This window comes from Ambystoma mexicanum, chromosome 10, assembly GCF_040938575.1.
Source record: "Ambystoma mexicanum isolate Mex_15411 chromosome 10, UKY_AmexF1_1, whole genome shotgun sequence".
Classification (NCBI taxonomy): Eukaryota; Metazoa; Chordata; class Amphibia; order Caudata; family Ambystomatidae; genus Ambystoma; species Ambystoma mexicanum.
This window is the reverse complement of record NC_090932.1, coordinates 1,133,353,086-1,133,378,821: the sequence shown is the minus strand read 5'-3', so window position 1 is coordinate 1,133,378,821 and position 25,736 is coordinate 1,133,353,086. Positions and strand designations below refer to the sequence as shown.

The following is a 25,736-nucleotide window of genomic DNA, read 5'->3' as shown; positions in this document are numbered from 1 at the left end:
CCCTTTTATTTTAATAAGTCTTTGACAAAAACATTGAATCCCTTGTGTCTGCGTCTCATTTCTGGCTCCTCACATTTAGGGAAGCTAAAGATGCTTTACGGAACTCATCAGTGAGGATACCAAAACATAAACCAATATGCTCAATCTCCCATTGAATACAATGGAGGAAAAGCTGCAAAAAGAAAATGTCCCTAACCATAGCCATTTGTGTACTGATGCATTTTTTAAGTCCTACTCTTGACCATTTTATTTTGTGTTATCCTTTTGTCTGTATGGGCAATGAGTGAGAACTAAAATGGCTGTTGTGTTTACGCGGGCTCCCGAAGTAAATGTGCTTAACTTGATTAGATGCTGTGTATTCCTTGTTTTTTGTTTCCTGAATTGCTGGAGGATTGCAACTAAAATAGGCTTCTGTTTTTGAGGATCTGATTTTTCTGCTGGCTGTACTCCTGGATCTGTTGTCCTTGTACGGTTTCCTCTCAAGATGAGTCCTTCCTATGATTGTCCTCATCCTTCCCATTACACCCTTTGCTTCCTTCAACCTTCCTTGCTGGCTGGATTGGCTGTCCCATGATGTGACCGCTCATGGTTTGTTGCTTTGCTCTCTCTGTGTTAAATCCTCCTGGACAAAGTGCATCGAGGAAGGCGATGCAAGAGTGGCGGGTCATCACTACGCCACCTCTGTTCAGTTTTGGGCTGTCCTGGGTCGTTTTCATCTATTTTCCCCATAGTGGGAACATGCTTTGTTGGCTGGCTGCCTCAATCTATTACCTGAGCTGCCCAGTTTGCCTTGGCCAGGTTCCACAGCCCTCCCTGCGGCTGCTTCTGGCTGATGTGTGTACCGTCCTGGCAACACATATTATTCTTTTAGTCTGACTGCATCCGTTCCCATGCACTAGATCCTTCATCCGCGCTGCCCTGTCTGCACTTACTCAGAAAAATGCTGCCCTGTTTCCCCTTTCCCTCTCCCTGCAACCCCCCTTCCCATTGTACTTCTCGTTGTCGCACTTGCACGATCTGAATGACACAAGCCTAGTAAGATTGTTTGTTTTGTCCTCCCTCTGTCTTCCCTCCATTGTCTTGTCACGTTAGAAATGACATGCATTATATAATATCATTGGGAAGGGTCTTTTTATCTACACGGTTTGTGGGTGGTGTCCTAAACCTATTTGGACTTCCAGAGACTTTCGTGTAACTATGTAATAAAGTGTATATTTTTCAGTAGTGGGTAGTGTAATCTTTTGGGCTAACGATTGGGAGGAACGGTACCTAGCTACTAGCCTTTTGCCCTCTCCAAAGCTGCTTTGCTGCGCCTACCAATAGATAGAGTATGGATTCTCTTTTGTGGTTACTCCATTTCTTACTACCATTACGATAAACTGTTTCACATGCCCCACCAGAGGGCTGTGAAAAAAATCTCTGGCTGTGCGGTTTAAGAATGCAGACCTGTTTGATTGGGAGCCTTCTACTTCAACCTTTACGATGTTTCCAGTCCATAATTTCCGGTATTATAAGAAGCATTCGCAAAGCCAGCAGGATTAGCTTTGCAGATGTAGCGGTTACCTTTCTTGTAAATCCACCCCAGGATTTTAAAAAAAAAACGAAATCCTCATGTGTAAAGTCAGACATGTTGGCTTTGTTAATGCTTGTTTAAGCACCGCTGTGTATAATGTATGCATTTTTAAATGTAAACTCTTTGGCTGTTCCCTAGAAGTGCATAATACAGAGTCAGCAAATACCCTTTGAGTGCTCAACTAGTTTAGGCCTATAGATTTTATGTTAAACGACGTTCTTGTACGTTTGAGATAATGCGGCTAGAGTTCTGTCTTTGCGTAGCTTACATGTGCCTAAGTCAGCCTCGCCAGTCTTCCATAAGTGCACCTCATTATCAGTATGGCTGTAACTGTAAAAGGGTCTGCATTTGGAAATGCTGCCGGTTTTGCCGCCTGCTAATTTATGTAGTAAGGAGTACCACATGGGGTAAATGCCACCGTATTATGAAGTCCAGGGCTCATAAATAAGCCTCCAAATTGTACTTCCACCCAAGATGTGAAGGGAGGTAACCATTGTAGACCCCTGCAACAGTTTTAAAATTGTTTTCTTCCCTGTGTTCTAAATATTTCGTGATATTTGTAGAGCCCTTAACTTCTATTGTCGTTGTAAGGTAGAATTTCCTTATTTAGTGTAATTCTTCCCACTTTGTGAGGCCCTCAGCATTTTTGATGGACGATTAGATTTTTTGACTCTTTCTCCTGAGTGGGTTGGAACCTTTTTCCACACCCACTCATTTTTTTTATCTGTACTTGGGAACCCTTTTTATCTCTTTTTGATACTTAATGGAGTTATGCTTTCTGCAATGTTTTCTGGCATCTATCTTTTTCTATTGCAGCACACAGCAATTTCTGTGCAGTGTTGCTCGAAGCTCCTTGAGCTTTCCATTTTATTTTACCTGGTTTAACTTATTTTACGAGGGCTGGGACACCCTTTTGTCCCTCCTATATTTTATTTTGTGAGAGAGAGAGAACGACCTTTATCTTGCTGACAGTTTTGATCCCTCAGTGGGGGGATACTGTATACCGAGGCTATGCTTCATTACTCCAATTTCTCTGATTGAGAGTGTAGTCGTGGTTTGAAATGCTTCTTGATCTGTGTTCTTATCACAGCAGAGCTGGTTTCACAGGGTCGGCGCTGTGATGGGCCACGGGTAGCGGTCAAAAGGATTTGCTGTAATCGTAGCAAGTTTCTTGATCAGATGGTTTGCGTTCCAATCCAGCCCTTGGCAGAAATTCCTGTTTAGCTTCGCTAGATGTTCATCCAACATCTCAATTCCCAGCTCCCTGTGCAGATCAACTGTTTGTAAAAAGTTATCCTGAGGGCTTTGCTTTTCACCTTTTGAAGAGTGTGGGTCTAATAATCATCTTGTAGATGTTGACTTTGCTCTGGATAGGCATGGACCTTGACTTCAAGCGTGGGTGCAGTGCTGCAAGCTTTACGGAAAAGCACACCCCACCTTATGTGGACTGCTGAGGGGGAAACATGGTCTCCCTTTTCTCACTGTTCCAGTAACTTTTAGTTACTATTACAAGTTCATCTGACGGGTGGCACTTTTTGTCGACTTCTACCACTGGCTGTCTTCGCAGCTGCAGTAGGGAAACAGGGTTCACCATTTTCCTAAAATGGTGGCTGTAGTTTTCTAAGCCCGGTTCATGATGACTTGTTCTTACCTGATCCTTCTTCTACCTTCCTGGGTGGGGGAGGTCTTGATGGGTTGTTAGGGAGTTTTACAAAAGTCCACCTTAGGTATGACTAGAGAAGACTCCCACTTACTGATTTCCAACTCTTAGATTTGGTCTGAACTTACCAAAAAGGGTTGGTAGCAATGACTGAGTAGCCAGGCTTAGTGTAGGCAGGAAGAGGACTGCAGGAAGGGAGACAGGACTCTGAGCATATGAGGTGGTTCAAAGAAACACTGACACACTAGTAGTTTATATAAAAATAACATTATATATACACGCAGGTTAACGCTGTTAAGCTAGGTAAATACTATTCACAGTAACATCACAGTCAAATAACAGTTGAATAACAGGTGATATCCTTTAAATCATACTAGAATAAAAGGATGTATCCTTTAAATCAAAATGTAATAAAAGAAGGCACACTTTCATTCAAAATAGGAATAAAGCAATGTTAAAACTCTCATAACGGGTAAGCAAACCTTTAGAACACTCTGGTAACTTGACCAGGATTCAGAAGTCCAACCCTATACTAGCGGCTACACACAAGGGGGGCACTAAGTGTCCAGTGGCCAAGGTTGAGCAGGAAGGAAACAGGTGAGTAGTTGGTAGAGCAAAGTTCTATGAAGAAGTCTTCTTGTTTGCAGGTACGCACAATAGTTTTAGGAATCTAGGCCCAATGAGGTGTCCTAGAGAGGGGTGCAAGGACAGCTTAACGGCAGCCCTCCTGGTGAACAAAATCACACAGAAAGGTAAGTACCAAGACTTGTCACAGTACCTTTTTAGTGGAGAATTAGGGCAGAAGGTCAGGCCACCAGGTGGGAGACATGTCCCTGTTTCGGGTTTCTTGGCCTGGAAGGCTGAAGAAGGTCCTTTTGGATGGAGCAGCCAGATGTATTCGAGCAGTGGGATGCCCAGCAGTGGATTTCCATGGCACAGGTGTGGTGGAGCCTTTCACAGGCTGGGTGTGCAGATCGGTTATCGTCTGGTGGAGTTTGTGCCCTTGCTTAGTCCTCGCCTCGGTTGAGGGAAAATTCGGGAGCGGGATCCAGTCGCCAGAGGTCCAAAAGGATGCCTACCAAGTTTCAGGCAAAACCGACCTTCGGCAGATGTTGCAGTGCAAAATGGCACAGGACCCAGGGTATTGGTGAATTGCAGGCCGTGGGGGTTGCAGCTCTTCCAGGAATGGCTCAAATTGAAGTTCATCTTGCGACTGGTTGATCCCACCAGTTCGGGTGAGGAAGTTGCCAGTTTTGGGACTTCCCTGTCGGCCAGAAGTTGATGTCGGTTAAGCAGCTGGCACTGGCGGTCGCTGGCAGTGACTGCAGGCATCGTCCTTCTGCTTCTGATCTTCAGTCCAATGGTCGACTCTGAGGTTTAGTTCCAAGACCCTCACCTTTATGGTGAGGAACTGGCTAAGCCCACCAATCATTCCACAAGCCTCACATGCAAATCTAGGGGGCGGGTTGTCCAGAAGGATAACCAGCCCCCAAGTTGGAACTGGTTCCAATCAGGCACACTGTAGAATAAAGACCACAGGGAGTTTCGGTCTCCACTTCCACATCCTGTCCTTTTAGGCACTCGTAGAGCCCTGCTGGGCTTTCCTAGGGAAAGCCGCCAAAGACAAAAGACTCATCGAGGCCACCCCACCCTGCTAGGTAGAAGGCGACCACACAAAGGACAAGTCATCAAGAGATGGCGCGGAAAAGTTACAGCCCCCATTTTAAGGGTATTTTGTACCCTGTGTTCCCAGTTGCAGCTGCGGAGACGGCCTGCAGCAAAAGTTTACAAAAGTGGGTATAACAATATCCACTGCCACTAGCCACTCAGATAACTTGCCACTGTAACTAGAATGTTACGGAACAAGTGGAAAAAGGGATTCATAGTGTCCCCTCAGCACCCCACATAAGGTGGGGTGTGTTGATTCCACAAAATAGGTCATGGTGGATAAAAAGGATCCCCCTGTTCTGATAACAGAATGTTATCACAGAAAAGTAAAAAGGAAAGCTCGAGGAGCTTCCTAGTAACACTGCACAGAAAGTGCTGTGTGCTGCAATCACAAATCATAGATGCCATAAAGTTGGGAGGGGGGGGGCATAAGTCCAAAAGAGTATCCAAAAGAGATACAAAAGATTCTCAAACACAGTAAAAGCCCGAGTGAGTGGGGAAAAAGGGTCCCACTCCCACGGTAGAGTCAGATAAAAAAAATAAAAAAAAGAGTCAAGCAAAAAGTGCTGGGGAACTCACAGGTGGAGGGAATTTCGCATAAAAAGAATTTCGAATGGGTTGTGTCCTCCCACAATATTATCTCCTAATATCCAGCTTGCTGCTTCAGATTTTGTTTTCCCCCAGTAGAGGGCGCTGTGCGTCGATGCCTGTCGAGTCGATGTCCCTCGGAGGCCTCTGTCCCGATGTCGACGTCATCAGATGTCGAAGTAGTGCGCGCAGCGTCCGTTGCTTATTTCTGTTTTTCCACGCTTCACAGCTTTGATAACGTAACGCTCGGTTCCGTGTTTTCATCGAATTTCTTCGAATTTCCTGTGAAATTTTTTCTAATCATCGATGAAATGGCCTCTTCATCGGTTCCATCTACTCCTCTGTCCGGTTTTAAAAAAATGATGCGACTGCAGGCTAAGATGTCCATGACGGATCCACACAAGGTCTGTCTGTGGTGCCTATGGGCAGAGCATCTGTGTTCTGAATGCGATGAATGTATGTCAGTGCAGGCCAAGGGTTTGAGGGAACGCAGAGGGAAGTTGGAGAGAGGTCAGCCTCAGAAATCCATTACCCCGTCCAAATGCAAATCATCACACTCCCGGTCACGTTCTCAAAGTGGATCGCATCATTCCTCGTCTTTGAGGCATGGCAAGAAAAGGCACCCTTGGTCGCCGTCCACTTCTTCATCTTGTTCATCCGAGAGGGTTGTCTGCCCCTCGAAACGCAGTACCCCGGCAACGTGGGAGGAATTCAGAAAGAGTCTGTTAAAGGTGTTCAAGAACGTGGCCTTTCACCCCTCGAAGACACCTAGAGGCGATACCCCAGACAAAACACCTGGGAAGCACAGGAGCCACGAGTCCTTGACCTGGACTGTGGAAACTCCTCGAGAGCGTGCTAAACCCTTGAGTCGAGAGAGAGAGAGAGAGCCTCCGTGAAGCACAAGAAGTCGCCACTATCGACCCATACGGCAAAGCCGAAGAGTGCGTCATCGGCGCCTTCATCGAAGGAGAAGCCTCGCGTGTCGACCTTGACGTCATACACGCTGGTATCTTCGACGCTTTCGTTGAGGACGTCGACATTGGTGTCGATTCCATTGACGGGTTTGGAGAAGTCAAAGCCGTTGACAATTTTGTCAAAGCCATTGACTTAATCGTCGACGATTTCGACAATTTTGGCTCCAATTAGGACATCTATAGCACCTTCTTCCACTTTTGAGAAGATTTCACACCTCAACCTCGTTCACTATATTTCAAAATCCTCTCCTCAATCTGAGGATGCAGAACAGTTATCTGACTAGGAAAGACCTTTTGGACTGGAATATGGGACACCTGTTCAGAAGAAATTGTGTCAGAAGAATCCTGAATGAAACATCTGCAGGCCTCCATGCATGAGGCAAGTGGCATTGACACTTCCCCTGAAGTTGAATTCGGTAGAGCTGATCCACGAGATCATGCTGAAGAAAATTGGAGACCGCTTATGACCAGAGTGATGGAGTACATGGGATGGGATGATCTAGACCCACGCCTGTTTTCGAGCAGGATGACCTAACTGACATACTCGACAAAGGACAACAGGAAGACCCTATTTTCCCATTTCACAAGGCCCTACACAAGAGGGTATCTTCCAACTCGGAAACAACTGAAGTTATCCCAGCAGTTAACAAAAGGTTAACAGCTAAATATAGAGCATCGCTTTTTTTCGAAGCATCCAATACCAGAAAACCTGATAGTACAGGCTGCAACCTCTTCTGGCAAACACAATGCCTATCCCACAATCCCGCGAGATAGGGATGATAAAAAATGATTCCATGCCCAAGAAAGTTTTTTCGGCCGGTAGTATGGCATTAAAGTCTGCTAATGCCAAATGCACGCCGGCAAGGTTTACCCACAACCTTTAGGACTGCATTTAGATGGCGGCTGGCCATATCCCAGAAGGGGATTAACAGGACTGTTTGTTGAACCTTATCAAGGATGGAAAGGAGGTTATGTGCAAATCCCTCCAGACCGGTCTGGACTCGGTTGACAGCATCAGCAGAGCCATGGTGGGTAGTACAGTAATCTGCACGTTTGCGTGGTTGCGGAAGTCAGGATTTGCCCCAGACTTACAGTCTAGACTTCTCAACATGCCCTTTGACGGCACACATCTATTTGGGAGTAAAGCTGATAAGAGTTTTGAGAAGCTGCACACTTCCAAGGCGGCAGCAAATCCCTTGGCGCTGCAATAAGGCAAAATCTAAACCGCCCCACAGGTGCGCCCTGGAGGGGTAGGTCCTTTCGCTATTGTTCCGCATTCGGAAGAGGCAGAGGACAGCCAGTTCCAAGAGGTCAAAGACGATTCTCCCGTGGTGGATGGGGTAGAGGTAATAAGACCGCAACAGCAGGGGCTGCTTCACCCTCAGCCTCTGCGTCAGCCACCCCAAAACCTCTCTGCGGTCTTGCATCACAAAACAGCAGTAGGAGGCAGATTAACACAGCATCTGTGGGAGGAACATCAGTCGGAAGAACGTTACCATGGGTAAGTAACTTGTTCTTCTGCTCTAGTTCTACTCTAATTCTACTTGAACATGTGTTTTTTGTCAAGGCTCTCTTAAGTGCCTGAAAGGACAGCAAGTGGGGGAGGTAACCCAAACGCCCCATGTCTTTGTCAGTGTGCCTGTCTGCAACCAGTTTGAAGAGGGAGGCTGGCTGTCCTCTTAGACAGCCACCCCCCAGATTCGCTTGAAAGGCTTGAATGGTGATTGGTGGGCTCAGCCAGTTTTCTTGCTTAAAGGGTGAGAGTCCTGGAGTTGAACCTTAGAGTCGACCACTGGACTGAAGATCTGAAGAGGAATTCGTAGAACATACCAGCAACTTCCAAGCGACTTCCAGAGCCGTTGAGTGACTGCTGAAGACCGGACCCTGAATTCCGAGTGACAAGGAAGATCTCCTCCACTAGACTAGTCTCAAGACCACCTGTATTTTGCACCATCCCACGAAGAGCTGTGACCTTCCCGGGCTGCAAACTCCCAATACCCTGGGACCTGTGACATTTTGTAGTGCAAGGTCTTGTGAAGCGTACATCTGCTTGAAACCTTGTGGGCATCCTTCTGGGCCTGCAGTGACACTTTTCCACCCAGAGACATCCCCTCGGCTGAGTCCTGTACCGAGAATCAAAGAAAAGTCTACCAGACAGTTACGGTTGCTGACCGGAAAGCCTGTGAAGGGCTACAAAGCACCAGTGCCACGAAGATCCCATACTGGGCGTCCCACTGCTCAAGTGCATTAGTTTGCTCCCACAAAAGTTTCTTCTTCAGCCAACCAGGGTTGACTGTAGCCTCTCCTTGGGGACAAACCTGCTGCCCCAAGTTCTTCATTTATATGGTACTGTCTCAAGCTAGGTACTGAACTTGGTCTCGCTGCGTTGTTCTTGTGTTCTGGAGGGCTACTGTTAAGCTGTTACTTGCACTCCCCTCCAGGGCACCCTGAGTCCCGTTGCGGTGAACAACCCTTTGGCCTCTAAATTGCCAAAAAAACTCTTACCCGGAAACCTGAAGAAAACTTCCTAGGCTCTGCTCTGCCTCCTCTTTCCTTTTCAGCCCTTGGTCAGTGGACCTCCTTGACTTAGTGACTCATTTAGTATAGGGTTGGACTTTTCAAGATTAGTTGGGCAGGGTTTAACTAAGTTGCCAGAGTTGAACTACGTTTGCTTAGTAGTTTTCTGCTACATTTGTGTTGCTTTACATTTTATTTAAAGTGTGCTACCTTTTATTCTCCTGTGATATTACTGTGTGAATAGTACTTACACGACCTATAAGCCTTAGTGTATATTAAATAAATTCCTATTTTTATATAACTACTAGTGTGTCAGTGCTTCATTTTATTTTAATAGTAGCAGTGTGATCCACTACTGTATGAAATCAGTTTTCATTCTCAAAACGTGTGTACATTGTTCAACATTTACAGCCAAAAATGCATACAGCTTTTCAAAATTACCACGTGTGGTATTTCTAGAAATCCATTACCGCAAGCTTAGTCAATATCCTCTAAATCAGGTGGGTACAAAGAATTATTGCATGGCACTTGCCACGAGTCATTGGCTAGGGATTATTGACACTTGGTAAGTAAGAAATTGTGTCTTGTGTGTATGAGCTGAACTGAGGTGGCGAGTGACTATTTATGCCTGTCTAGTAGCTTGCAAGTTTCACATTTTGACCCCTGAGTAAAGGGCAATTACTGCATGAAGTAATTCTTTAGAAAGAAAATCTGCCACCCCCATAATGCCAGTCCGTATGTCATTGGCAATGCACATAGTTGAACCTTCTCCTCTTTCTCCCTGCAGTATGTCCTAAAGCCCACCTTCACCCGACAGCTGATAGTTAATTTGGACAAGCAGGCAAAGCTGTCCCGGGCATACGATGGTACCACCTACCTGCCAGGAATCGTGGGACTGAACAACATCAAGGCCAATGACTATGCGAACGCCGTGCTCCAGGTAAGACATGCACATTTGTAGTATCGATATGAGCTAGTGATCGGATCTGATTTTGTTATTGATTTGAATAGCAGAACTCAAAATGCACATGAGAACACACATACACCCCCCCCTCAACAAACACACCTCTTGATGGTTCCAAGGTTCAGCTGCGAATGCTCTGCTGGAGTGCTTGGGACTAATCCAGTAGCAAATAGTAGACTGTAGTGTTAACTTGTGGTCATTCAAAGTGTGACACTGGTTATTTTCCATCAGCAAAGCTTTACTTAACAACCCACCTCAACCTCATGGTACGTCTAATCGATAGTGGGACATAGTGAGCCTGTGCTGCTGTTCGTTTTACTTTCTAATTTTGCACAGTTGTACACACTGAAGATAGAAAATGGTAATTCACAACATTTCGGAACAATTGAAATTCGAGACCATCCTTGAAATCAACAGACAGGACCACCTACGTTTTGGGGCAAAGTTGAGACCGAAGTGTAATGCTGGGAAGTAGAGTGAAGGATAAGAAAAAGGTGGGAAGAGGCTCTATTTATCAGTTCTTTGTAGTGCTCAGATTGTCAAAGACTGGTTGTGCTTCATAGTCGGCCTTCCATCCTAGGTCGACAGGTCAGTAGTTTCTCACACCAAATGTACCTATATCTGGTTTTAGTTAAGCTCCACAGCCCTCATCTTAAACCTCACCTGCTCATGGCTAGACAGCTATCTAATTTCCAGGGCCCAGTCCTCTAGACTGAGTCTAGTTGAACTGCACTGCTATTAGGACCATAATTGCTGTCTGTCCCCAGTTCCCTTTTTCATTGTTTTTCTGTCTTGTCTGTCTGCATACCGGTCCATCTTTCACGTTCGGTTTCTCTTGATCACTCAATGCCTATATATGTCAGCTACTGTACATGCACAGCCCTACTCCAATGCGCCTTTAAAAAGGAGACTTAACGTTAGGAGGTCCTGACCTTCTGTTCCTGCAGAAAATCTATGTTTTACATATCTCAATAAAGATTTAATATCCTTCATAAATAGCAGGCATTAGAAGCACTCAACCAATACGTACCCCCCATTAAGGAATCTGTATTGATACTCAAAAGCATTGGAATATCCATGACTCTGTGCGGGATCTGAGAATGCATTAAAAAAAGATTTCTCAGTTAAAAACATTTTTATTATCGGAAGGTAAACTCTACAACAAGGCATTTTCGTTTCTTTGATCTAATTTTGTTTATTTTTAAAATATTTTAAGAATTCAAAAGCAACTGTATCGGTTTTTGCTCCCCCGTTAAATTCCTTTCCTTGGCAAAAGGAAAGCAAAATAAAATGTTTATTGTGAGAGTAAGTCCTATATGACCCCTACTGTTGCGAGGGCCTCTTTATTTTGCTTTTCCCAATTTAGTTAGACTGACTTTATCCCTAATAAGTCTTCACCTGCTGTCTCATCAGAGATGCAAATACCATTTGTGAATCTTGGTGCAGAATACCATTCTTGAGAGTCCCCATATCCCATTTTATGGGACCCCTAACCCTTTTGCTTCTTCCCCTTTGGATTATCTCTGGATTATGTTTGCGGTCAGCGGAACTTCTGCTGAAGTCCCACTTCAACTGTAACTCACTTTTTTTCTCCTTTTTTTTTAAACTGAGGTCCTATGGTAGCCCATATGACTCAAAGAACAGGAGTGCCTTTTAAGCCCCATATTTTGGCCCGAGGGTCATTATCTCACCATAAACCAGTTTTGTGAAGTTCGGTGGTGGCAGCTGTAGTTTAATTATTGCTTTTCCAGTGGTGCAGATTATTTTACTGCATTAGTAGCCTAATGTAACTTTATGGTAGCCATTGGGGGCACTAATATATTTTTGTAAGTTCTACTCGCATACATTTTGTTTTGGTCCATTCTTTTGTTTGGAGAAACCAATACGCATGCCCTAAATGGCAGTTTTGTAAACCTGGGCTCACTCTGGCCTAGCCCATCGCCCTCTATAGTTGTTTATACTGGTGTAGACTGGTCCTTAGCTCTAGACAGGCCAATATGCAAACTGTGTGGGTGGATGTTATATGTTATATGTTCTATGTTCCTATGTCATTCCGTTCCACCCAGAACGGAGAATGCTTTGTTTCCCCGTTCCACCACAGAATGTAACGGCTATGCTCTCCCTGACTGCCCCAGCCTCCGGGGGCCGTAAAATAAAGCTCCCACTTACTTACTCTGGTGTCGCAGTTTATTACAATTGGCGACGAGCTTCCTCTTCCTCTTGACACCCCGGCCCCCGGAGCTCCCCTGCCTGTACTCCAGCCTTCCTCCGGCGACCGTGACGGCCCGGCGGCTTCCCCCCCCTCTTGCCTCCACCGCCCCCCCCAGCCTTGCCATCTGTGGGGAAGGCGCCGTCCGACAGGCCACCCGGCAGGCACCAGGTACCAGATCAACATAAAAGAGGTACAATTTCATATTTATTATCTTACAAATCAACGTGTGCTGCCAGCGTCGTAGTGCATTTTTCGAGCACTATCCAATGGCCGTTCGAGGAAAGGACCTCGTAACGTGCCCTGCGTGCGGCCATTTTGTCTGGGCCAGTCTTCGTTCTTCGCTCACAGCTGTAGCCTATAAGCTGTCCCCAGCGACCGCCACAAGGCCGCGCACCACAGCGCCGCCACAGGTCGCAGGGGGCAGAAAACAAAAACAGCTCTGAAGCATATCAGCTGTTCTCAGCGACCGCCATAAGGCCGCGTCACACAGCGCCCCCGCAGTTGCAAGGGGCAGAGAACTCTGGGCATAGAACACAAAAAACTGTGAAGCACATAAGCTGTTCTCGGCGACCACAACAAGGCCGCGCACCTCAACGCCCCCTAAACTCCAAGAAGCAGTGAATCTCATACTCAACGACACAAGCTCCCCTCGGCTCAACACACAAAAAAAAATAAAAAAACTTTGAGATTACAAGTTGTGCCAACCATCCACGGTCCCAGTGCACACATCACTATCAGCCTGCCCAAAAATTTGGCCGTAGAGCACAAACACATCAGCCAACCACGGAGAAGGTTACCAGCCGCTCAGTGATGCCATGACCTAAACCATCAGTGACCATAGCACACATCACATCGTTGTCTCCCCAACTTTTCTCCACTAGCCTCATCATCCTCAACCATGCAGAACGTACCGCACCCCACCAAATTTCTCCCTGCCCCGGAACCCCAACCTGCCCCTGGGAGCAATGGCTGGGCAGCTTCCAAATATACCTCAGGGCCATTGGTGGAAGTAAATTTAGCGACGACCTTAAGGAAGCGACCCTTCTGAACTGCTTAGGAACCGAGGGCCTCGGGATATTCAGGGCGCTCCCAGAGCCAGACAGCCCAAGTGGAGATGGCAACCGGAAGTTCGACACTGCATTAACAAAGCTCACCAAGCACTTCGGCAGCAAGATAGACGTAGTACTAGAAAGATATAAATTCTTTTCTCGGAAACAAACGAAAGGTGAGCCTGTCGACGCATATTTAGCCTCCCTCAGAGTACTCATGTCCACGTGCGAATTCACAGGTGTCCGTGACGAGTACTTGAGAGACCAGCTTGTCCTCAATGTAGCAGATCCTCGCATGCAGCAAAAACTATGGCAAACAAAGAATCCCTCGCTGGACCAAGCCACTGAGATAGTGAGGAGCATGGAATTTGGGGACCGTTGTATGAAGGAGAGGCGGGTTCTGAAAGAGGGCGCTGGTGTGGAAGTGAAGATGGGGCATTAGTAGCGGCTGTAAAAAATGCTCCTCAAAGTACCAGGAGAAGTTCTAGAAGGGGGAGAACATCATCTTACGATAATCAAAACCCCACGAGTTGTCAAAAGTGCGGATGGTATAAACGCCATGTTGCTGGGAGGATGTGCCCGGCCAATAATGTTGAGTGCTACAAGTGTGGCCAGTTAGGCCACTTTGCTAAACTCTGCCGAAACACCCGTGGGAGACCACGTGGACCTGGCAACCGCAGCAGACGACCCATCAACATATATGGGTCCGTGAAAACAGTGGACTATGAGCAAATGTCAGACAGTATGCTATCCGTCAATCAGACGCACCCACAGGTACAGATTCTCACAGTCACGTCCTTCCAAGAGACGAATGGTCCATGGGTTAACATGTACGTCAATGACATACCCTTGAGAGTGATGGTAGACACCGGATCCCCCTATACCATGGTGGATCTTGAAACCTTTGTAAAGGTACTTTCTGGCAAAATCCATGACTTACGGAGCTCTTCAGTAAGAGCCACTGGGTATGGGAAAACACCCATTGACATCATGGGATACACCTGGGTCAAGCTCAAATTTCGGGACAGACAAACATACTGCAAGTTGTTTGTAGCCAAGAATGGGTCCTCCGTAGTAGGATGGGAAGAGCAGGCGGCCCTCCAAGTGAGAATCCATCCCGGAGAAGATATCCCCATACTGAGTGTGCTCCAAAAACGATACCGACATCAAAGCTAACTTGGCTTAACAATTTCCCAAAGTGTTCTGCAATAAGATCGGATTGCTCAAGGGCTTCCAGCACAGAATAATATTGAAAAGAGGTGCTGTTCCTGTGGTCCATCGAGTGCGTGGTGTGCCCTTGGGGCCAAGGCGGCACTCAAGGACGAACTCACGCGTCTATGCAATGAGAACATTATACAACCCATAGAGAGTTCTGAATGGCTTGCCCCCATCGTCCTTGTAAAGAAACCCGACAATTCCATACGCATGTGCGTTGACCTAAGGGATCTAAACAAAAACATATGGGTCGATAGACATCCACTTCCCAATATAACAGAACTTCTTTCAACCATGGAACCGGCAAGTTTTTTTTAGCACTTTAGATCTCTCCTCGGCATACCACCAAATTGCCTTAGATGACAATTCGAAGGCCCTCACTTCCTTTGTCACACCCTTGGGAGCTTACATGTTCAACAGAATGCCGGTCGGGCTTGCTTCGGCCGCGGCAGTATTCCAGAGACTCATGTCACATCTCTTTGGAGGTCTTGGAGTACGATGCTTCCAAGACAGTATTCTTATATCAGCCAGAACCGAGGAAGATCACGATGCCAAACTAATGGGCGTGCTACGGATAATCCAAAGAAGTGGACTCACCCTCAAATTAGAGAAATGCAACATAAAGTGCAATCAAGTCTCCTATCTTGGCCACTCTATCGATGCCAGAGGCATCCGTCCCAAGAAAAAACTACTGGACACAATATTGAGTTTGGCTGAACCCACCAACAAAGACCAGTTGAAAAGTTTTTTAGGAATGACGGAGTACTACTCCAAATTCGTGATTAACTATGCCAATAAGACGGATAACATGAGGAAACTCATGAAGAAAAGTAGTAGATTTCAATGGTGCATAGATTGCAAAAACAAGTTGGAGAGCCTCAAGTCCGACAATCAAGCTCCAGCTTTAAGCATGTTTGATTATGAAGCTAGGACAATAGTGTCAGTGGATGCCAGTAAGATCGGCCTTGGTGCAGTACTGGAACAACAACAGAAGGGCAACATTGTGACCATCGCATTTGCATCGAGAGTGCTCAGGGATGCTGAATTGAATTATTCCACCATTGAGAGAGAAGCCCTGGCTGTCAAGTGGGCCCTACAACACTTCAGAAATCTAGTTTGGGATCTACCCATTCTCTTAAAGACTGATCACAAACCCCTTGTCAACATCCTACAATCCAAAACGCCACACCTCATATCTCCTAGAATAAGGTGCTGGTTCCTGGACGTGATGCAATATAATCTTCAGGTTCTCTACAATCCTGGCTCACTAAAACAAGTAGCAGATTGTCTCTCCAGACTAACCACCATTCAAGACAAAGCAGACACTGAAAATGAAGTTCAAGACGAAGACATCATAGCCACCATTTATTCTACTATTCTCTCTGATGAGTGGACATGCATCACCAAAGCTGACGCGGAGCAACAAGAAATCAGAAGAGCCGTGATGAACGACTGGGAAGATGTCGGACAAGAGTTGGTAAATTTCACTCCATTCAAAGATGAAATATCCATTAACGACAATCATATCTTGAGAGAGGTAGTAGAATAATTCCAGCTGTGGCACTCAGAAAAGAACGACTTGAACTAGCCCATGAAGGACACCTGGGAAGGAGTCTGACAAAGAACAGGATAAGGAGCAACTACTGGTGGCCCAACATGTGGAAAGAGGCGGAAGAGACAGTAAAAAACTACAGTGCCTGCGCTTCCAGCGACAAATCGAAAATCTTAAGAAAAACACCACTTCAGCCGGTAGAAACCCACAAACACGTATGGTCAAAGCTGGCCATAGACATCATGGGCCCTTTTGAAAATCTGGAAGCAGAAAAAATATTCATCATCGTGATCGTGGACTACACTTCCAAATGGACCGAATGGGGTGTGGTAGAAACCAGCGCAACCACGAAAAAGGTCATTGACTTCCTAACAGAAATATTCAACAGGGAAGGTGACCCCAGAGACATAGTATCAGACAACGGGTCCCAGTTCACCTCGTCGGAATTCCGTGAATTCCTTGCAAAGAAATCCATCAACCACATCACTCTACCACCCAATGTCCAACGGATTGGTGGGAAGAATGAATAGACTAATAAAAAGTGTCATCCAACTAGCCATAGTCAATGTTATGCCATGGAGAGAAACCCTCAAGGAGGCCCTGCTCGCATATAGAACGCTGCATTCTACCACCAACTCAGAACCCTTCACCTTGATGCGAGGAAGAATAGCAACCAACCAACTGAGACCAGCATGGATTTTCTTAGATACTGGCGAAGCAAGAATAAACACAGAACGGAAGGTGGACATGGAACAAATCCACAAAAATATAAAAGAGAAACAAAAGAAGTACAAAAATTACTATGACCAGAAGAATGGAACAAGACAATTGACACTACAGGAAGGTGACTGGGTCTGTGTCAGAGAACCCAAGAAGATACTCAAGGGCGAATCGAAATTTAGATCCCCACAAAAAGTCACGCGCTGCCACGGAAAGTCCGTCACTTTAGAGGATGGAAAGAGATGGTCCCACGACGATCTCGTGAAAATAACGAATGACAACTACAGACCGAGCACTTCTAAAAACAACCACATTGGCACCCGGTCAAGAGAAGATGTGAAGAGAACCACCACCGACACCTACAGACCCAGTACTTCCACAGACTCACATGTTGGCACAAACTGGCACAGCGAACACCGTCCCAACGATGAGGAATCCTCTGCCAGAAGTCTGTCGAGATGGAATCACACGATCATCCGGAATTACAAGAATGATTTTTTTTATTATTGATCAGCAACTGTTCACCCCGTACAACCCTGCACTCCCCTCCCCTCGTTTTTTTTTTTTCTTCCATAGATAAGGAGATGTTATATGTTCTATGTTCCTATGTCATTCCGTTCCACCCAGAACGGAGAATGCTTTGTTTCCCTGTTCCACCACGGAATGTAACGGCTATTCGCTCCCTGACTGCCCCAGCCTCCGGGGCCGTAAAATAAAGCTCACACTTACTTACTCTGGTGTCGCAGTTTATTACAGTGGACCTCTGTGGTTTGTTTTGCAGAGCCAGCCTGGATGGCTGCCAAAAGCTTTGTGTGGTTTCCTTTTTGTGTGATTGGGCGGTTGGCTTGAGCCTCGCTATTCCAGCCCATGAATCAATGGGTTAATCTATGGCAGATACTGATCCTTCCTCAACTCTGGTGTGTTTTTAGTAGGGTTACTTACCTGCTACTGGTGGAATTTTGCCACAAAGCTGTACTGCTGCTTTTAAGCGTCAGGTTTGGTCATAGTGGTTGAGTGAGGTGACCTTCCCCTTAGCTCCGGTATTGATTTGTGACTGATTGGCATCCTTCTTGGCCTGTCTCTCACCCCATTTTAGTCGTCCTCTATGGTTGGGATGGATGTCCCATGCTGCAACAGTTTCTGGGCCTTTTTCGTAACCTGTATCCAGAGTATTGTGTGCCTTATGGTAGGAAGCTGCAGTCCAGAAGCGTAGTGCTGTCCACTGGCACTTTCTGGGTAGCCTCCACAGTTTTATTATTTTTGCGGGACAATTTTCTGCGGGCCCATCTTTCTCTGAGCTGTCTGGGCCTGCTTGGGTAGTGTCCTTCCTCTTCCTGGTTTCCTCTTCGCTGTTTTCACTTCTGGCTAGTGTGCCACTCTCTAGTGAAGGCAGATTTCTCTTCTGGGTCTCCTGGGTCGTAGTTCCTCTGGAGTTAATGTCCCGGGTTGACACGATTCTGTGACTCGACCTGAAACAAAAGATTTCTCAGTGTTTTTCTGCTTCTGAGCTGTGATCTCCAAAACTGGTGCCATGAGTCTTTACCTTTAGGCCCTGGGTTCGTGAGTTATTCTTCAAACCTACCCTCAGGAGGATCCTGTCAATGGTCATTTTTGCAGGTCCTCTTCTACTGCAGTTTGTCATTTGGTTAACATTGGCTTGAATATGGCTTTGCCGCCTTTCTCTCTGGGTCTGAAACATGGATTTAGAAATCTTGAAGAGGGTGTCTCCTCTGGCATCATCCCCGGGCGGGGGTGGTTGGTGTCTTCTCTGCACCTTTGTGGTACAACTCAAAACGTACCTGGTTTTCCCCTATAACTGTTGTTTTGTTTAGAGACTTCTTCCCATTGTTTCCTATGGGGAACATTCGAACTACCTTAAAACTCCCTTAACGTGACTTGGAAGGTACTTAACTGTATCAGGACATTTGTCTTGGGTCCTTGGAGTTCTAGGCCAAAGAAGTGGAATTGTAGCATGTTTCACTGATTTTAAAATGTGTTTTAAAACTCAGCATTACGTTCCTGTATATGCAAACGTGCTGCTACTGTATCTACTGTACTGTTACCTTTTGGATCCCTGTATTTCTAGGAGTGCAATAGGACCTTATGGGTCTGGTACTGAAAGTCTAACTCTGTCCTAACCTTTTGTGCCACGTTGGTTTGGGTGCTAAATCATTAACCACGTCTCCACTCTAGGTGTTATATGTAATGCATAGTGTAGATGTGTATCATGGTTAATACTGCCATGTACCAGAGGAAATGGGATTTTGTGTGACCGTCTGTTTGGCATATTGGGTCCGGAATATGACTTTAGAAATCGGTGTTTATTATTGTATAGGGTTCCTTTTCAGCTAAATACTGTAAGCGTGCATCACAATATCCCCCCTTCAAAGATTAGCAGGACATTCCATTTACACTGCTTGGTCCAAGATGTTCACATGCTGGGTGGAAAAAAAGCAGTGGAAAGTGTTGGGAAAAGTCGAAGAGTAAAAGTGATTTACTCCGTCCAGAGAAAAGGTCCAGCGGAACTACAGTCACACAGTGAAGTTAGAAACAGCTGCTTTTTCAACAGACTTATACGTGTTTGACTCATGGAGACTGTGTGGACTGGCCTATAGGGAACTCTGGAGATTTCCCAGTGGGCCTCTGCAGTCTGGGCTTCTTTTGTGTGGTATTTCCAAATGTTCTCATAGGAAAAGCATTGGGCTTGCTGAAAATGTCATATGGGGCCACTTTGAAAATGATTTCCAGGGCCTCTTTTGGTCCCCAGTAATTATTTCCAGGACCTCTTTTAGTTCCCAGTCCACCCCTGTAGTGTGCCAAATCGGGGTTCCTCATAATACTAACCTCTCTTCAGACTATCCACTGCTGCCCTTCCAGCCTCAAGGGTGCCCTGGCCTACCTGTTGAGCAAGGCCCGCTTGTTCCTGCCAGATGTTGACAGCGCTCACACGTTTAATCTTTTAACTGTTCTCCAAAGAAGCATGCCCTAAAAAACGCTGGGGTATGCGTGCCTGAAGAAGTCGTTTGTAGCGACTAAGGATGGAGCAGAAAACCTCTACCAGGATTACAATGTTTTTATCAGGCAAATCTGGGACATCCTCTGTCTGACATCATGTCGCAGAACAAGTTGCCTATTAATTAATTCAATGGTTTTTGAGATCGAAGTGTTTAGATAATGCCCAAATAGCACATTTTAGAGCATGTTTCCATGTTTCAGGGTGTTCTTTGAGCAGTTTCATTTTCTTTTTTAAAGATGCCATTATTGTTGAGCAAACTGAATATGAATCTTTATTGTTGTGCGCAAGATCATTTATTGATTATTTCTGGAGAAACCTGGGCAAGTTGGAGATGAAAACGAACAAGCTTGGCAGAGTAGCCCTCTTACCAAATTCAAATGAAATCAACAAGGATGCCTCAATTCTTATCCAAAACGTCCCCTTGGGCACCGTAGAAGAAAACCTCACGAACCTGCCTTCCACACTCGCTCCTTCACCCGACATCAGTATCTTGTATTTGTTGAGAAGCTCGTGTGTGTTTAAGGCTGCACTGAGTTGATGAGAGCATCAACTTGATGAGAGCATATTGCTATATGCATGTACAATTACCAATGGTTGTATTTTGTATGGTTGTAACAATTTAGTCCTGTGCTGGTACGTGCACTGCTGGTCCAAACATATCAATGGAGCTTTGTGAGTGAAGGCAGGGTCACAAGGTCATGTGTGTCTGTTTCCCATTTTTTGTTGGGAGTCTTTCTAGTCACTAATTTTATTTTTGGGGATTTGCCTATTTTAGGCAGTGAAAGTAACCGATACGCCTTTTATCTATAGGACTGGATGTACCCTCCAGCATGTGCCATGCTTGCCAGCTCCTCAGCACTGAGCCCTCGTGGGTTAAGTGCCAGGAAGAACAGGAATGTGAGCTACATCCTTACGGGGCTAGTTTTAGTTCTTGTTTGGAACAGAATGCTGCGAGCCTATGAGTGCTGTGTTGGACGGTTTATAGTAATTCCATCGAAAGCCAAAGCATCTAATGCCATACCATCTATAAAAAAAAAAGCATCTAATGCATTTATTTTCATTTTTTTTTTTTTTAATGGGGTGCGGGGGTCCCCTCCAACTCCCCCTTTTTTGACCTATAAACTCCATTTTTATTAAACTAAATCCTTTACCATCTAAAAAAATGCATTAGATGCTTTTTTTTTAGATGGTTTGGTTGTCGATGCAATGACCGGATACCGTGTTTGGGTGCCTGCAGGCAGACGAAGCACTCGAAAGCAGAGTGAGGCAGTGTAGAAGCCAGCCGGCTCACTATATGCCCGCAGAGCCGGTGAACGGAGAAGTAAGGAGAGACCCGAGGGAACCGTAGTGCATAGGGCTGAATGCCATGTCGAGATTGAAGGAAGGGTCAAGGACCCGCTTGTTAGAAAGGGAAGACAAGCCAAATATGAATTTGGTTGTAAGAATGGCACTGGCCCTAATGTGGAAAGACATAAGGAGTTGGCTGAAGGAAAGAGTGAATAAGAAGAGAGAAAACCTGCCAGCAGGTTAGTGAACCAGGCTGTGTGAAATTAGGAGTGAACCAGGAGAAAAGAATCATTCCTCCTAGGCAAACACAAAAGGTGGGGGAGTGTGCATTTAGAAATTATAACTAAGTCCTGCCATGAGTATACTGGGCTAAGCCAAGTGTAATCAAGTGTGTGGAGTGAACTGCAAAAGAGAATCCCAAGGAAGATTCATGCCCTTAGGATTTTGAGTTACAATAAAGGAGAAAGAGAACCTGACAGTAGATTATACCAGGTACTCTGCAAGTCTGAAAACCGCATTCAAAATATGGTACGTTGAAATCAGAATCCCAAGGAAGATCCACACCCTTAGGATTATAAGTTGCATATAGTGTGGAAAGGACCTGGTAGAAGGGAACCATTTCCCCAGGAGTGGATAAAGAACTTGGTTATTCTTTTGAACTTTTGTTTGGTGAAGAACCTGGGGAAGGGAGTCATTCCCTAGAACTCTGAATATTATCCTGTTGGAAAATGTTCTGTTGGATTTGCACTTTTTTAGTTGAGAACTTGAGCATTTGTGCACTTTCAGAGCCAAAGACACTATCCATAGCACCTTGGAGTTACTTTTTAGAATGAGAGGGCTAGGATAGGATTTCGGACACAGGACGTTGAGGTGGGGAAATACCTCCTAGATTAGGGAAAATGAGGCCTTTTTCCAACCCCTTTTATTCTTCAAATAAAAGTGTGTGCCAGTCACCATGAGTCCTCCCTCTGTGTTTGTGTCCTCACAGTCCCCGTCCTTCTTAAAATCTTGGATAGGGTGGCCCATTTTCAGGCGCAGGACCATCTTGATGCCAATAACATCTTGGGCAAAAGGCAGTCGGGGGTTTAGGGCGGCTCATGGTACGGAGTCCTCATTACTGGATTTGAAATTGAACATTCTGCGCTTTATGGAGAAGCGTCAGGCCGTCCTTTTGATGTTATTGGACCTTTCTGCAGTGTTTGACCTCTTGGACCATGCCGTGCTACTAGAGAGGCTGTCTCAGGTCGCAGGCTTCTCTCCATCACCTGCAGGTTGGGTAATTAGATTTCTTGGTAATTGAACTGCCAGAGTCTTTTACAGGGATGGGCTGCAGAGCCAGTGACCATCCAATATGGTGTACCTCAAGGTTCATGCCGACACTTTATAGCGTATGTACTCTTCCTCTATTCCAACTATTAGATGGCAGAGGGGTTCGTTACACCAATTGCGCTGATGCTGCTTATGATAAAGATCTGGATGTGAAGAACTCGGCATATTCTTTGATCCAACATTGGATGATGACCAATGGTTTGCCTTGAATGACGCCAAAACAGAGCTGATGGTCCTAGGCACGGCTGACAAGCTTTAGTAGCTGTTCTGTTTAGCATTCTTTTGTCATTTCAGGCTATATCCAAGTTGATAACTTTACCTAACTGGTGGTCATCTGGATTTGAGGTCACTCTTATTTCTTCCTCAGTTTATTGCATCAAGCTTGTGACCCAAATTAGCCCTTTTATCTCCAAACAGAATTGCGCCATGGTTGCTTGGGCCATAATTGGCTCTAAGATGGACTATTGTGCCACCCTTTTATTTGGTACCTGTACGAGCGATATGAATAGGCTCCAAGTACTGCAGAACAGTGCAGTTCAAGTGGTAGCGGGAATAAGGAAGTGAGACCTTGTATCTCAGTCCAGAAAGGAACTGCATTGGCTTCCTGTGGCTAACATAATCTCTTTACGGCTTTTGACAATAACTGAAAAATGCCTGCTTGGCTGGCATATTTATAAGAATGTGTGAGCTGGCTCCCGAATCGTAGGAATTTGCGCTCCAATAATAGCAATCTTCTGATGATACTAAGAACAAAGCTTTCTCTGGTTACCAAGCGTGCTTTCTTTTCTACGGTTTGAAGACTTTGGAACACCTTACCCCCCCCCCCCCCAACCTAAGAGCCATTGTTTTGTTTTCTCTTTTTAAACAATCTCTGAAAACCCATATGTTTGAATGAGGCTTCTTCTGTTTTATATCTGTATTACTTCCTATGTTATTTTTCTATTCTGCGCCCCTATACCTACGCACCTGCTTCTTGGCGCAATATAAATAATATAATGTGATGTGATGTAATCCTTCTCAGCAAGCTGAATTGCACTCTGACTCTGCCAACTTCCATGCACCTTTTGAAACTACAAACCAACACAATTAAGCCACCCACACCCTGTATACAAAAGAATTCACTGACAGTAAACATGCCATCTGCAAACAAGAAAAGATCTGGAGAGCAAAATGTCTAAAAGAAAATCTCACCACCTTGAAAAGCCTCTGTACAGCCCAGCCCGCAGGACCCTCATCGCTTCAGTCAAAGCACAATACTACACAGAATCATTAGCAGACGCCTCCAACAAGAACAGAGCCCTCTTCAATGCCATTGCACTCTGCAGCAGCCCAGGCAGTACCTGAATCAATGGAGAGATGACATGAAATCAACTGGATCTTCACAGACACTAGAAACAAAATCCCTTGTCAGATTGATGACACCTGTGAGACAGGTATGGTATCAAGTGAGATGATACAGACAACAGATGTACCGTTTCAAATAAAACTTTATGAATAATCAGGATGGTGTAATGCCTAACTTATGCTAAATAGGGACAATCCCACCATAAAGAAAGTAAGGAAAATCTGTGTCTATAAGTAGTCTGTCTGTGTCAAAACCTATACTTGTCCTCACAACTATAACTAAATATAGTGGGGGAATCTCCTTAGCAAAATATCCGTGTTCAAAAGTAAGTCTAAGCTACTTTCAGCTTCAGTTCTTCTAGAGTTCCTGATCCCAAGTTCAATACAGTTCCAATATAGGTTCACTTGAATAAAGTTTGGTCAAGTTCTGGGTCAAGTTCACACCAAACGAAGATCCTGGGCTTCCCTTCCCCAAGTTCAAATATAGCACAGTTCACACAAAATGGAAGTCCTGGGAGTCCCTTCCCCAAGATAACGTTCTCTGGTTGTTTGGCTCTGAGGGTTCCGTTCCCCAAGACTTTAGCTGAGCATTCACATTGTTTCATCTGTTCAAAGTTCACAGGAAAACACTGGGTCCAGGTTTGCTTCACCAATAGTTTCACACTTCTTTGCAGCTTGTTCACTATTCTGTATTTCCTGGTCTAGTCGCAGTTATCAGACCACACAGTTCACCCATCACAAGTCGCGCAACCAGGAGCCCTATTCTTTGTCTTTGGCTTGATTTTTGATGTTGCCAACTTTCACATTAGGGGACTTTCTGGTCTAGGCACAGTTGTTAGGCCGCACGGTCCACCAATCGCAGGTCGCGCAACCATCAATCTCCCCAAAGCTGCTGCTTAGTGATGCTCAAAACAACTCTTCAATTTCACAATAGATCTTTAGTTCTGTTCATATTGTGTTTTACTGGCAGTGTGCCATTTGATATGTCTATTTTACTTAGTGTTCATTAACCATTCAGCATGTTGTAGTTTGGTCAAATAATAGCTTTCCTTCAGTTCTGCAGTCAATAAATGCAGTGTTCCCTGATGCTTGTGTACCGTTACTTATTTTCTGTCTCTTTGTAGTCCCCCAGTGTTCTCTAACACTTACCGGCTCTTGGTAGCTCCTCCAAGTGGGAAACCAAAGCTCCAGCTTGCCGGGTCTCTATCTCTATCTCGCTATTTTCCATTCTTAAGAGGCTGCCGGTGAAGTGAGTTAAACTCAATTGCCTGATCGTGTATAAGCCTGTTAGTGTGACATGCCTGATCTTCATTCCTGGATGCCTCCAGGCAGTACTATATTGGTGTTTGCAATCGGAAGTGTGCACTACTTTTAGATGCCTCTTCCTCTTTTCAGTACTTTGTGGTAAACGACAGGGGAGAATGGGATAAGATTGACAATACCCAATAAAGACAGAGGGCGGGTCAATTAGGTCAATGTTAGTGAAGGGGGATACTGTCTTGCCTTCAGATACTAGATCTCTCTCCAGTCCCCAAGTACCCTCCACCCAGCTGATCCTCGCTCACTTGTCCACCCCAGGCTCGGGATCCAAAAGCGTTGGCCCTTCCCTGGCCACCTAAACAGAAGATGCCTGGGGAGTTAATGTGAGAGCACCTTCAGGCTTTACACATCCTCTACTCATCATAAACATCCCTGTCATACCACCACGTCGTGTCCCAAGATGGCCAGAATTCAAGACGCTAACACTGGAAGAATTTAAAAAGCCTGCCACGGTTTTACCTGATATGCACTGGTTGTGGCGGTCGTCTCTAGTGCGACCAGGGTTGCTCCGCCGGTCCCAGCTGCATTTCCCTTCCAGGATTCTGCAACGCCAGAGATTCCTGCTGCGTCATTGGGGTCTACCGTGGCACCCTGGTGATGTTGCCCGACTTGCAAACAGCAGAATGGAGCCATGATGGTCAGGGACGCACTCTTGTCACGTGATGTTGAAATCAAGAAGTGACTTTTCCTGGGCCATTTAGACATCCTGCAACAAGGCTTGACTGCTTCTCAGCTGTTCTGCGGGTTG

The 25,736-nt window shown here is 45.5% G+C and overlaps 1 protein-coding gene across 1 annotated transcript in view; it reads left to right on the top strand.

Annotated features, from left to right (window-relative positions):
• USP39 (ubiquitin specific peptidase 39) overlaps window positions 1–25,736 on the top strand; it is a 660,051-nt gene that overhangs the window by 176,615 nt on the left and 457,700 nt on the right. Inside the window, exon 5 of the mRNA XM_069619032.1 lies at window positions 9,768–9,920. Within this exon, the coding sequence (XP_069475133.1) occupies window positions 9,768–9,920 (153 nt within the window). The remainder of the gene's footprint in view (window positions 1–9,767; window positions 9,921–25,736) is intronic.